This window comes from Trichechus manatus, unplaced genomic scaffold (genome assembly GCF_000243295.1).
Source record: "Trichechus manatus latirostris isolate Lorelei unplaced genomic scaffold, TriManLat1.0 scaffold00036, whole genome shotgun sequence".
In the NCBI taxonomy this organism is placed as follows: domain Eukaryota; kingdom Metazoa; phylum Chordata; class Mammalia; order Sirenia; family Trichechidae; genus Trichechus; species Trichechus manatus.
Genome location: NW_004443972.1, coordinates 16,847,362 through 16,861,460, shown reverse-complemented (window position 1 = coordinate 16,861,460; position 14,099 = coordinate 16,847,362). Strand labels below are relative to the sequence as shown.

The window sequence follows — 14,099 nt, the reverse complement described above, 5'->3', positions numbered from 1 at the left end:
CTTGAACACAAGCACTACAATACTGCGACAGTCAATCTGATAACCGAGATGGGTACTAAGTGACTAAGAGGCAGTGTGATGGTTAAGGTTGTATGTCAATTTGGCTAGGCCATGATTCTCAGTAGTTTGGCAGTTATGGGTAATAATGGGATCCTCCATGATGGGATCTGATGTTATCAGCCAACCAGTTTTAAAGGGAATTTCCTCAGTGGTGTGGCCTGCATCCAGAATATATATGGACATTCTGGCAAAGCTCGCTGGATTGTTCTGGATCCTGCATCCAGCCTGTCATCATCTGACATCCAGTTCTTGGGACTGGAGCCAGCGGCCTGATGTCTGACCTGCCGATCTTGGATTCATCAGCCCCTGCAACTACATAAGTCAGAAGACTCCAGCCTGACACCTGACCCCACGGACTTGGAACTTGCCAGTCTCTACAGCTGTGTGAGCCATTTCCTTGATATATGCTTCAATGGTTTTGCTTCTCTAGAGAACCCAGCCTGAGACATTTGGTACTGAGAGTGGGTCTAGGGAAACAAAATTTTAAGGTTGAGTTTTCTAAATTGGTTCTCAAGTCTGACTAGTCTTAAAGGTGATGATTACTCAGCCTCCAGTAGTTAAGTGGGCACTGCTAATCCATGGTGTGAGGTGGCAGTATTAATACACAAAATATCACCACCAATAGATCAAATATTGGTGAGAAGCAAGGCTTTGGGTGATAGCATGCTTGGTACTTTTCTACAACTTTGTCAGAATGAGAAGTATAGGGAAGCTGGTTGGTCGGTCCTATTTTTGCTAGACAAAGTGGTGAAAGAGAGAGATGAGCTGAGGGCTTCAGAGTCACAGCTCAAGCACTGCATAAAAGACCTCAAATATACCACTTCTGTCCTCAAAGAAAACTTTCTTATAGTAACAGAGGTGATACTGCCAAAAACCAAAGCCAGAGGCTTACTGTAAGAGTGGCTGAATTACAACGCCAATTGAATTCGCAACCTCGAATGGTGTCTGAAGTTAAAGTGAGGGCACTGAATGGTGTCTTAGTTATCTAATGCTGCTATAACAGAAATACCAGAAGTGGATGGCTTTAACAAAGAGAAATTTATTCTCTCACAGTCTAGGAGGCTAGAAGTCTGAATTCAGGGCACCAGCTCCAGTGGAAGGCTTTCTCTCTCTGTCAGCTCTAAGGAAAGGTCCTTGTCATCAATCTTCCCCTGGTTGAGGAGCTTCTCAGGATCCTGGGTCCAAAGAGCACACTATGCTCCTGGTGCTTCTTTCTTGGTGGTATTAGGTCCCTGTCTCTCTGCTCACTTCTCTCTTTTATATCTCAAAAGAGACTGACGCAAGATACAACCTAATCCTGCAGATTGAATCCTGCGTCATTAACATAAATGCTTCTAATCCTGCCTCATTAACATCACAGAGATAGGATTTACAATACACAGGAAAATCATATCAGATGACAAAATGGTGGACAATCACACAATACCGGGAATCATGGTCTAGCCAAGTTGACAGATATTTTGGGGGGACACAATTCAATCCATAACAAATGGGAAGAAATGGGATCCTGAAACTTGGGATGGGGACATATGGGCAGATAATCAGGAAAGCTGGGGACACTAAGTCCCTAAATTCTGTTACATCACTCCTGCTAACAGAACCAGCCTCTTACTCCCATCTGAAGCGATTACTCCATCTTGGTCTGTTACGTCACCTATCCCTTCCACCCCCATCTGATGAGATTAACCCAGCTGTGCCCTAAGAGTCTTTGCCTGAGATACCAGCTGGTGCGGCACCTGGGGCACTGCCTGGGGCATCGCCTGAGGTAGGTGCCTTACAAGACATTGCTGAATGTTCCCAGGACGCACCCCCCCACTCACTTTTGCTTTTAGACCTATAACTAGACTTAAGTCCCAGTGAGCCCCAAAAGATAAAGTAAGAAGTGTGACCCAGAAGGAGGTATGCTATACTCCAAAAGAACTATTTGACTTTTCTAATATGTACAAACAGAAACCTGAGGAAAATGTGTGGGAATGGCTATTAAGGGTACAGAATAATGGTGCAAGGAACATAAAGTTGGATCTGTCTGAGTTTACTGACATGGGCTCACTTAAGCTCAGATTCTTCATTCAATGTCTCAGCTCAAGCAGTTAGGAAAGGATCTAATAGTTTATCTGGCTGGTTTGCTGAAGCATGATTACACGGTGGCCTACACTAAATCAAGCTGAAATGGCAGACTTGCCTTGGTATACTGTTGAAGAAGGTATCCAAAGACTTAGGGAACTTGGCATGTTGGAGTGGATTTACCAGGTTAGACCAACAGACATACAAATGGAGTGCCCAGAGGACACACCTTTTACCACAACAGTGAGGAACAAATTTGTGAAAAGAGCCCCAGCATCCTTGGTGGCTGCTGTGACTGCTATTTCATGTAAGTCTGATTTGACAGTGGTAACTGCTCTAACTGAATTAAGACACCTAACTACAATGGGGCTGACTGGACCCTGTGGTGGCAGGGTCTAAGTGGCAGAACTCAAATGACAAAGGCAAGGTGGGTGTGTTTACTGTAATGGACAGTGGAGTCAAACAGATGGGAAATCTACTAAATATTTACTTGATCTGTACAAGCGGAAGAATTCTAGGTTAAGTGAACAGCAGTCTAACTCAAACCGTCCGAATAGAGTCACAGCCCCAAAATCAATTTCCAGACTTGAGCCAGTTTACAGAGCCAAAATACCTTGAATGAGGGAAGGTGGGGTCCCCTTGAGTAAGGACCCTACTACACTGCCAAAATTTACACTGTTAATGTTTCTTCCAGTCTTCCCCAAAGGGATATATGGCCTTTTATGAAAGTAACTGTTCACTGGGGAAAAGGAAATAATCAGACTTTTCAGGGATTACTGGATACTGGCTCTGAACTGACACTAATTCCAGGAGACTCAAAACGTCACTGTGGCCCACCAGTCAGAGTGGGGGCATGTGGAAGTCAGGTTATTAATGGAGTCTTAGCTTGGGTTTGTCTCACAGTGGGTTCAGTGGTTCCCTGAACCCATCCTGTAGTGATTTCCCCAGTTCTAGAATGCAGAATTGGAATAGATATACTCAGCAACTGGCAGAACCCCCAACTGGATCCCTGACAAGTGGAATAAGGGCTATTACAGTAGGAAAAGTCAAGTGGAAGCCACTAGAACTGTCACTACCTAGGAAAACAGTAAACCAAAAACACCACTGCATTCTCGGAGGGACTGCAGAGATAATGCCACATCAATCACTTGCAGGATGCAGGGGTGGTGATTCCCACCACATCCCCATTCAACTCACCTATTTGGCATGTGCAAAAAATAGATGGATCTTGGAGAATTACAGTGGATTATCATAAACTTAACCAGGTGGTGACTCCAATTGCAGCTGCCATTCAAGATACGGTTTCATTGCTTGAGGTATTAATACAACTCCTGGTACCTGGTATGCAACCGTTGATCTGGGTAATGTCTTTTTCTCCGTACTTGTTTCGAAGGACGACCAGAAGCAGTTTGCCTTCAGCTGGCACGGCCAACAATACACCTTCACTCTTCTACCTCAGGGGTGTATAAATTCTCCAGCCCTATGTTGTAATTTAGTCTGCAGGGACCTTGACTGCCTTCCCTTCCACAAGATATCCCACTGGTCCAATACAGTGATGACATTATGCTGATTGGACCTAGTAAGGAAGACGTGTCAATGACTCTGGACTTTTAAGTGGTAAAACATTTGCATGCTAGGGGCTTTGAATTTATCTGACAAAAATTCAGGTGCCTTCCACCTCAGTGAAATTTCTAAGAGTCCAGTGGTGTGGGGCACGTTAAGACAGTCCTTCTAAAGTGAAGGATAAGCTGTTACATTCGGCCCCTCCTACAACTGAAAAAGGAGGCACAATGTCTCTTGGGCCTTTTCGGTTTTGGAGGCAACATATCCCTCATTTGGGTGTGCTACTCCAACCTATTTATCAAGTGACTCAAAAAGCTGCTAGTTTTGAGTGGGGCCCAGAACAAAAGAAGGTTCCGCAACAGGTTCAGGCTGTCGTGCAAGCAGGTCTGCCACTTGGGCCATATGACCCAGCTAATCCAGTGGTGCCTGAAGTGGCAGTGGCAGATAGAGATGCTGGAGTTTTTGGCAGGCACCTATTGAAAGAATCACAGTGTAGGCCCTTAGGATTTTGGAGCAAAGCCCTGCCATCCTCTGCAGACAACTACTCTCCTTTTGAGAAACAGCTTTTGGCTTGTTACTGGGCCTTAGTAGAGAGTGATCGCTTAATTATGGGCCACCAAGTCACCATGAGGCCTGAGCTGTCCATCATGAACTGGGTGTTGTCTGATCTACTGAGTCATAAAGTCAGATGTGCACAGCAGCAGTCCAGCTTAGACGGAAGCAGTATATATGAGAGTGGGCTCAAGCAGGACCTGAAGGCAGAAGTAAGTTGCATGAGGAAGTGGCCCAAATGTCCATGGTCTCCACTCCTGTCACATTACCTGCTCTCTCCCAGTCTGCACCTATGGCCTCATAGGGAGTTCCTTATGATCAGCTGACTGAGGAAGAGAAAACTCATGCCTGGTTTACAGGTGGTTCTACACAATAGGCAGGCACAATTTGAAAGTGGACATGGGCAGCACTGCAACCACTTTCTGGGACTTCCCTGAAGGACAGTGGTGAAGGGAAATCCTCTTAATGGGCAGAACTTTGAGCAGTGCACCTAGTTGTTCACTTTGCTTGGAAGGAGAAATGGCCATATATGTGACTATATACTGATTTATGGGCTGTGGCCAATGGTTTGGCTGGATGGCTATTTGGAAGGAATATGATTGGGAAATTGGTGACAAAGAGTTATGGCGAACAGGTATGTGGATAGACCTCTTTGAACGGGCCAAAGAAGTGAAGATGTCTGTATCTCATATGAATGCTCACATGTGAGGGTGACCTCAGCAGAGGAGGATTTTAACAATCAAGTGGATGGGATGATGCATTCTGTGGAAACCAGTCATCCTCTTTCCCCTGCTACTCCTGTCATTGCTCAATGGGCTCATGAACAAAGTGGCCATGGTGGCAGGGATCAAGGTTACGCATTGGTTCAACAACATGGACTTCCATTCACCAAGGTTGACGTGACTACAGCCGCTGCTGAATGATCAATTTGCTAGCAGCAGAGACCAACACTGAGTCCTCGATACGGCACCACTCCTTGAGGTGATCAGCCAGCAACCTGGTGGCAGGTTGATTACATTGGACTGCTTCCATCATGGAAAGGGCAGCATTTCATTCTTAGTGGGACAGACACTTATTCTGGATATGGATTTGCCTTCCCTGCACGCAATGATTCTGCCAAAACTACCATCCGTGTACTCAGAGAATGCCTTATCCACTGTCACGGTATCCCACACAGCATCACCTTGGATCAAAGGACTCATTTCACAGTAAATGAAGTAGGGCAATGGGCCCATGCTCATGGAATTCACTGGTCTTACCACGTTACCCATCATCCTGATGCAGCTGGCTTGATAGAACGATGGAATGGGCTTCTAAAGATACAATTTCAGTGCCAGCTAGGTGGCAACACTTTGCAGGGTTGGGGCAACGTTCTTCAGGAGGCTGTATCCACTCTAAACCAGCATCCAATATATTGTGCTGTTTCTCCCATAGCCAGGATTCACAGTTCCAGGAATCAAGGGCACTGCTCACTAGTACCTCTATAGTGACCCATTTACAAAATTTTTGTTCCTGTCCCTGTGACCCTATGCTCTTCCAGTCTGGAAGTCTTAGTTCTAAAGAGAGGAATGCTCTCACCTGCAGACACACAGATTCCACTGAATTGGAAGCCAAGAATGCCATCTGGACACTTTGGGCTCCTCATGTGTTTGGATCAACAGGCAAAGAAGGAAGTTAGCATACTGGCTGGTGTGACTGACCCTGACTATCAAGGGGGAGATCAGACGGATGCTAAATAATGGAGGTAAAAAGAGTATGTCTGGAATACAGGAGATCCCTTAGGGCCTCTCTTAGTACTATGCGCCCTATGATTAAAGTCAATGGAAAACTACAGCAACTCAATTCTGACATGACTACTAATGGCCCAGACCCTTTAGGAATGAAGGTTTGGGTCACCCCACTAGGCAAAGAACCATGACCTACTGAGCTGCTTGCTGAGGGTAAATGGAATACTGAATGGGTGGTGGAAGAAGATAGTTATAAGTACCAGTTACAACCACATGACCAATTACAGAAATGAGGACTGTAATTGTTATATGAGTATTTCTTCCCTTATGTGAGCATCAAATATTTTTGTTTTCTTCACTTACAAAATACAAGATGGCAATGGGGCTAGTGTGTTTTTCGTTGTATGCATGTTAGTTGCATCATGTTAGGCTCAAGTATGACTTTGCAATTGTCTTTATTTAGAGACCGTGTATGGTTTAAGGAGATGTGTACAGGTGCCAAGTTGACAAGGGGCTGACTGTGATTGTTAAGGTTGTGTGTCAAATTGACTGGGCCATCATTCTCAGTTGTTTGGCAGTAATGTAATGATGTAGTTTGGCACATATGTAATGATGTAATTTGGCAGTCATGTAATTATGTAGTTATCCTCCATGAAGTGATCTGATGTGATCAGCCAATCAGTTGTAAGGGGAGTTTCCTTGGGGGTGTGGCCTACATCCAATATATACCTGTGTGTTCTGACAAAGCTCGCTTTCTTTTTCTGGATCTTGCATCCGGCTCGTCATCATCTGACCTCTAGTTCTTGGGACTTGAGCCTGCGGCCTACCGTATTGCCTGTTCATCCTGGGATTCATCAGCCTCTGCAGCCTGTGAGCCAGCAGCCTACTGTCTTACCTTTTAACCTTTGGATTCATCTGCCTCCATAGCCTATAAGCCAGAAGCCTATCATCTTACCTGCTGATCTTGGATTTGTCAGCCTTCACAGCTCGTGAGCCAGTAGCCTGTCATCTGACCTGTCGAACTTGGGTTTGTCAGCTCCTGCAGCTATGTGAGTCAGGAGAAGCCTCTGGCCTGATGCCTGACCCACAGACTTGGCACTTGCCAGCCTCTACAACCATGTGAGCCATTTCCTTGAGATAAATCTCTCTCTCCTTGTCTCTCTCTCTCTATATATATATACATATACATATGTGTATATATATACATCTCCATACATGTGTGTGTCTATATATATATATATAGACACACACACATACACACGTTTCACTGGTTTTGCTTCTCTAGAGAACATAGCCTAAGACAGGCAGGTAGTGTACATACTGTGGAGACGCTGGACAAAGGGATGATTCATATCCTGGGTCAGATGGAGCAGTAAGGTGCGAGATTTCATCACACAACTCAGGATGGCGTGTAATTTTAAACTTATAAATTGTTTATTTCTGGAATTTTCCATTTAATATTTTCGGACCATGGTTGACCACGGGTAACTGAAACCATGGAAAGCAAAACCATGGATGGGGCGGTGGGGGACTACTGTGGAGTGATAGAGACTGCTATTAAAGGATGATAAGGAAAAGCTTTTTTTATAAACCTGAAAGTAATAAGGGAAGGAGCCGCAAAAACAACCAAAGGAAAACCACTCCAGGCAAATGGGGAGCAAGCACAAAGGCCCTGAAGCAGGAATGTGCTTGAAGAACAGCAGGAAGCATGTGTGGTAGGAAGGCAGTGAAAGAAGAGAGTAGTAGGAGAAAATAACAGACTATTTGGCAAGGGTCGAATTAGGCCCTGCCCTGGTGGGCCACAATAGGAACTTCAGATTTTATTTTAAAGAAGTTACTGCAAAATTTTGAGCACAAGACTGACATGAGTAACTGTTCAAATGATCTTTTTAAAAAGATCACCCTGGCTGTTGTATAGAGAACTGACTGTAAAAGGGCATTAGTTATGTCTTTTTTGCTCCTCTATCTTCAAATTTCCTCCTCTCTCTGCTGCTGCTGTTCACTCTTCAAAATATATACTATTTCTCTCTTCCTACAAAACCAAAAACGTCTCTAGTCATCACTCCATGTCTCTTCTTCACACAGCCAAGCTTCTTGAATACGAAGGTTATACTGTCTCTACTTCATTTTCTATTCACTCCTCCAAAAACCCAAAACCATACCCATTGCCATTGAGTCGATTCTGACTTACAGTGACCCCATGGCTGTCAGAGTAGAACTGCACTCCTCAGCCCACCGCAGTTTGGTCTCCCCACTGTACTTACTTGCTCTCATAAATGTCAATAACCTCCATACAGCCAAATAAAACAGATGCTTCTCAGCTGTCATCTTACTAGATCTCTCAGATATTTGATGCTGTTGACTACTCCATCCTTTTGAAACTCTCTTTTCTAATGGCTTCTATGATATCACTGTCCTATTTGTTTCCTGCCTCTTAGAAGGGTTTTTAGAAGAGTCCTCCTCCTCTATGTCTATTGTTTAAAATACTGGTATTCTCCTGGTTTCCCTCTCAACAATCTATACACTCTAACTGGGAAATTTTATCTACATTCAAGGCTTCAACAAAATCCACTGTTTCTATATCTATAATCTCCAATTCAGAACTCTTTCCAGGGTTCCAGATCCATATTTGCAATCATCCATTGAACATTTTCACTTGTATCTCCCACAGGTAACTAACCTTAGTAACTAAAACCTAATTACACATCTTATTTCTCTATTCCTAAATCTGTAATCTAAGGAGCCCTGGTGGCACAGTGGTTAAGTGCTTGGCTGCTAACCTAAAAGGTCAGCAGTTCAAATCCACCAGCCGTTCCACGGGAGAAAGATCTACTCTGTCCTATAGGCTTGCTACGAGTCAGAATCGGCTTGACGGCAATGTGTCTGGTTTGAGTTTGGAAATCTGTAACTTCTTCATTCTTAGTTTCTGATATCAGCACCACCATCAAACCAATCACCCATTCCAGATATCCGAGTATCATCCTAGAGTTTATGCTACTTCCCTTAATTTACCCAACTCCTCCTAATCTTAGCCCAAGTATTGGCACATATTGGGCTTATGACCTGATCCCCCCACCCCCAAATGAGTTACGTGCCTCTTCTGTGTTCACATATATCCTACACAGATTTCTACTGTAGCACTATTATACTGTGGTAACTAGTGATCTTGTTTTCTGTCTTCCTCATTTATTAGAGTTCCTCAAAGACATAAATTAGGTTTTGTTTATTTCAGTATTCACTATTCACAAAACTTCAGCAATGTGCAGAAACTGAAGAGCAAATCTTCAAAATTCATATGGAACTACAAGGGGTACCAAATAGACAAACAATATTGGGAAACAAAACTGGTCACACTTCCTGATTTTAAAACTCAATACAAACCTACAATAATCAAAACAGTGTAGTACTGGTATAAAAAGAGACATGCAGACCAATAGAAAAAAATTGAGAGCTCAGAAATAAACCCAAACATCTATGGCCAACTGATTTTCAATCAGGGAGCCAAGACCATTCAGTGGAGAAAGGACACCTTCTTCAACACTGATGCTGGGATAACTCGATAACCACATACAAAAGAATAAAGTTAGATCCTTACATTAACTCCACAAACAAACATTAACTCAAAATGGATCAACAACCTAAATATAAGAGCCAAAACTATAAAACTCCTCGAAGGAAACATAAGGGGGTAAATCTTCATGACCTTGGATTTGGCAATGGATTCTTACATCTGTTAACAAAAGCATGAACAACAAAAGAAAAAAAAATAAACTGGACTTCACAAAAATTAAAAACTTCTGTGCATCAAAAGACATTAACAATAATGTGAAAAGACAACCTAGAAAATATTTTCAAATCACATATCTGATAAGGGCTTAATACCCAGAATATATAAAGAACTTTTATAGCCAATAACAAAAAGACTAACAACCCTATTGAAAAATGGGCAAAGGATTTGGATAGACATTTCTCCAAAGAAGATATCAAATGGCCAATAAGCACATGAAAAGATGTTCAGTATCAATGGTCACTGAGGAAACTCAAATCAAAACCACAATGAGATACCACTTTACACTTAAACTAGAATGGCTATAATTAAAACCAAACAAACAGAAAAGCACAAGTGTCAGCAGGGATGTGGAACAATTAGAACCTCTGTACACTGCTAGTGGAAATGTAAGATGGTGCTGCCACTGTGGAAAACAGTTTGGTGGTTCTTTAAAAAGTTAAACAGACTTAACACATGACCCCGCAATTCTATTCCTAGGTATATACCCAAGAGAAATAAAAATACATGTTAACACCTAAACTTGTACACAAATGTTTATAGCAGCATTATCCTAACAGCAAAAGGTGGAAACAACCCAAAATCTACCAATGGATGAATGAATAAACAAATTGTGGTACATACAATTATTATCCAGTCATAAATAGAAATGAAGTTCTGATACATGCTACAACATGGATGAACCTTGAACACATGCTAAGTGAAAGAAGCCAGATACAAAATGTTACAAACTATATGATTCCTTTTATATGATATATCCAGAACAGGCAAACCCATAGAGAGACAGTAGTGGTTATCAGAGAATGGGGGGTGGGAAAAGATGAGGAGTGACTACTTAATGGGTATGGAGTGTTTTTCTGGAGTGATAAAAAAGTTTTGAAAGTAGAGAGAGGTGGTGGTTACACAGCATTATGAATACACTAAATGCCACTGAGCCATATGCTTTAAAATGGTTAATTGTACATTTAACTAAAAAAACAACAACCCTCATCAAGGGCCCAGTACATAGTAGATAAGAAATGTTTCTCAAATAAATATATTTTGAGCTTAATATATAAGGATGTATAGTATTCATTTTTTTTCTTCTACCATTCTTGAGTACTTGACAGACCACCAATTTTAAAAAATACATATGTAAAAAATATTTCCTTTTCCTTTTCTTGGGAAAACTTCTGGTATAATCAAAGGCTTCTTCCATGGCAGATTTTTTTCTTTCAGTTGCCATGGAGATAATTGACTCATGGCAATCCCATGCGTGTCACAGTAGAACTGTGCTCCATAGGGATTTCACTAGATGATTTTTCAGAAGCAGATCACCAGGCCTTTCTTCAGAGGCAACTCTGGGTGAACTCGAACCTCCAATCTTTCAGTTAGCAGCTGAGCACATTAACCATTTGCACCACCCAGTGACCTTCCATGGCTGATAAAGGTTTAAATAAGAAGAATCTTCACTTGCTTACCACTGACCAGTGTAGGGAGATGACTTCAACAAATTTCTTTTCTGCATTACCCTAAGAATATCTCAATACTCCTCTTCCTTAATTGTGTTTCCTAACTTTCGTAACAGTACTGAAAAAAAAAAAAAAAAACCCGTTGCCATCGAGTTGATTCCGACTCATAGTGACCCTAGAGGACAGAGTAGAACTGCCCCACAGGGTTTCCAAGGATAGGCTGGTGAATTAGAACTGACAAGCTTTTGGTTAGCAGCCATAGCTCTTTCACACTGCGCCACCAGCACAGTATAGTATTGTCAAAGTGTCTTAATTAACCTAACAGAAAAATAAGAAGTATCAAAGCTGTTTTTGTTTTTAAGAAAAGTGATTCTACCTTAAACCTGAACTGGAAAGGAAAAGAAATCCAAATTGTAAACTTCATTTCAATAATTTTAGAAAGCTCTCTGTCACATCATGCTCCTGTTTCTTCTTTCTACCTCTAAAGGAGACTTTAAAGTCTATAACTGAGTGCTGTCTACCTATATAACTGGAATTTGAGACATAAAAGAGAAAACGGTGCAGATAGAGATGGGGGACCTCATACCACCAAGAAAGCAGTGCCAGAAGCAGAGCTTGTCCTTTGGACCTGAGGTCCCTGCACTGGGACATTCCTAGACCAGGGGAAGACTGATGGCAAGGACATTCCTCCAGGGCCAACAGACAGAGAAAGCTTTCCCCTGGAGCTGGTGCCCTTAATTCGGACTTCTAGCCTCCTCAACTATGAGAGAATAAATTGCTGTTTATTAAAGCCATCCACTTGTGGTATTTCTGTTACAGCAGCACTAGATAAGTAAGACATGCGGGAACCAACGTAAGGTCCCCACTTTTAACTGTCTGGGCAGGAATGAGTTAACAACGCAGGCCTTAGGCTGCTATCTTTAGGAAGGCATGTTTGCAAGGTTGGCTCTTGGCTGCCATCTGGGAACTTGGCTTTTGAAACATTTCCTAAGTGATAAAGTTGTTATGCCATGCCAGCATACTTAGACTGTACAATAAGATTTATGGTAAATACCTGTTTTCCTTCTGAGTGTGGAATTTTGGTTGACAGAGGGTGCCTATATGACTAGCCCTCAATGAAAACCCTGAACTCTGAGTCTCAAATGGACTTCACTGGGTAGGCACATTGACTGAATTTTTTGAGGGAGAGTGTACTCTGTATAATCCCTCACAGGAGGAATAGAACATAGGAAGCCTGCACATGGATTCCTCTAGACTCTGCCTGAGGTCTTTTACCATTAATGATATGGCTGTGCATCCTTACTGTATCACTGTAATCTTACCCATGAATAGAACTCTACACTGAGTCCCATGAGTCCTTCTACAAATTACGGAATGTGTGGGTGATCTTGGGGATCCCTGAAACATTGCCAAGTAATGATATTAAACAAGTAAACCAAAAACCCTATTATTATTTCATAAAAGGACATTTTATAACATTCTGCCCTTTATTCTGATACTATGGAAATATATGGAAACAAAGTATCAGAATCAAGAATACAATTTTAAATTGAACAAATCTAACATGAAAAGTTTATTACATTATCCTTATTTTTCTCATTTTGCTGCATATCAGTGAAAACTTCATCATACAACATGGACTAGTAACAGACACACGCTTGGGAACCACTAGGCTAAGACCTTTTTTCCTAAATATGCCTTTCTTACAACTTACTTTCTTTTGAAACTGAAAAGTACTAAACAAAAATTTATATGTACAGGGATAATTTTTAAAAGTTGACACTTTTGATAAGTCAACAAAGATTTCACTTCAATAGACTATTTATTTTTATTTTTAACTGCCAGAGTAAAAAAAATGGAAGGTTATTATTCATTAATAACACATTTAGTTCCAGGGTATCTTAGGATTTGTAGTCTTCCTGCCAGCCAAATAACATTGTTAAAAAACAAAACAACAAACAAAAAAACTCCAAACAAATAAACCAGCTCAGACAGTGATACTTCTTTCAGTTTGTCAAAAACTGTTTTTAAATTTATTTCATCTATAATTATATACAAAGTAAGCCCTGATATTTCAAAATTATTTATGGAATATAACATTCTTCATCTTTCCTAAATATAATTACTTTAAAATGAACCCATCAACTCTTCCCACAGATTACAATGTTTTTTAAAAAGACACCAAATAAAAACCTCAAATTTCACACATTAATATAACTTTGTGTGTTTCAGTTCTTCAAGGCAGTTCTAACAATACAAAATTTTGACTTGTAAAAAACTGAAATTCCACTGACCATCATAAAGAACAACTTTCAAAATCAGAACCACAAACCTTTTGCTGTAGTTCTTTTACTGCAGAATCTCTATCCATGCATGCCTGTCGGAAGGCTTCATAAGCTTTATTGAGTTGTTCGCCAATGTTTTTATCCATTCCTCTGTGTCCTGTAGCATCACTATAAAGGATGGAGTATATGACAGGTCTGGAAAATAATCAGAACAATTTAGATAGCTCTTTAATTACATAAACCTCCTCTGAAGAATGCACTTTAAGACAGTCTTATAAAGTCCCTGGGTGGCACAAATGGTTTGCAGTCAACTACTAACCTAAAGGTTGGCGGTTTGAACCTACTCAGCAGCACCATGGAAGACCTGGTGATTTGCTTCCATTAAGATTACAGTCAAGAAAACCCTATGGAGCAGTTCTACTCGGTAATGCATGAGTCAGAACCAACTCAATAGCGATGTTTTTTTTTTCAAATAAAGGTTTACCATGAACGATGGAAAAGCTCGATATCATTAGTCAGAACAAGGCCAGGGGCTGACTATGGAACAGACCATCAATTGCTCATATGCAGGTTCAAGTTGAAACTGAAGAAAATTAGAACAAGTCCACGA

General features: G+C 41.4%; 1 protein-coding gene across 19 annotated transcripts in view; it reads right to left on the bottom strand.

Annotated features, from left to right (window-relative positions):
• Positions 1–14,099, bottom strand: part of TANK (TRAF family member associated NFKB activator) — a 126,016-nt gene that overhangs the window by 63,782 nt on the left and 48,135 nt on the right. For all 19 annotated transcript variants that reach the window (XR_002823949.1, XR_002823950.1, XM_023730447.1 and 16 more), the window contains one exon: positions 13,537–13,684. Coding sequence is in view for 17 of the 19 variants with exons in the window: in XM_023730447.1 (XP_023586215.1) it covers positions 13,537–13,635 (99 nt within the window). In the remaining 2 variants the exon portion in view is untranslated. The remainder of the gene's footprint in view (positions 1–13,536; positions 13,685–14,099) is intronic.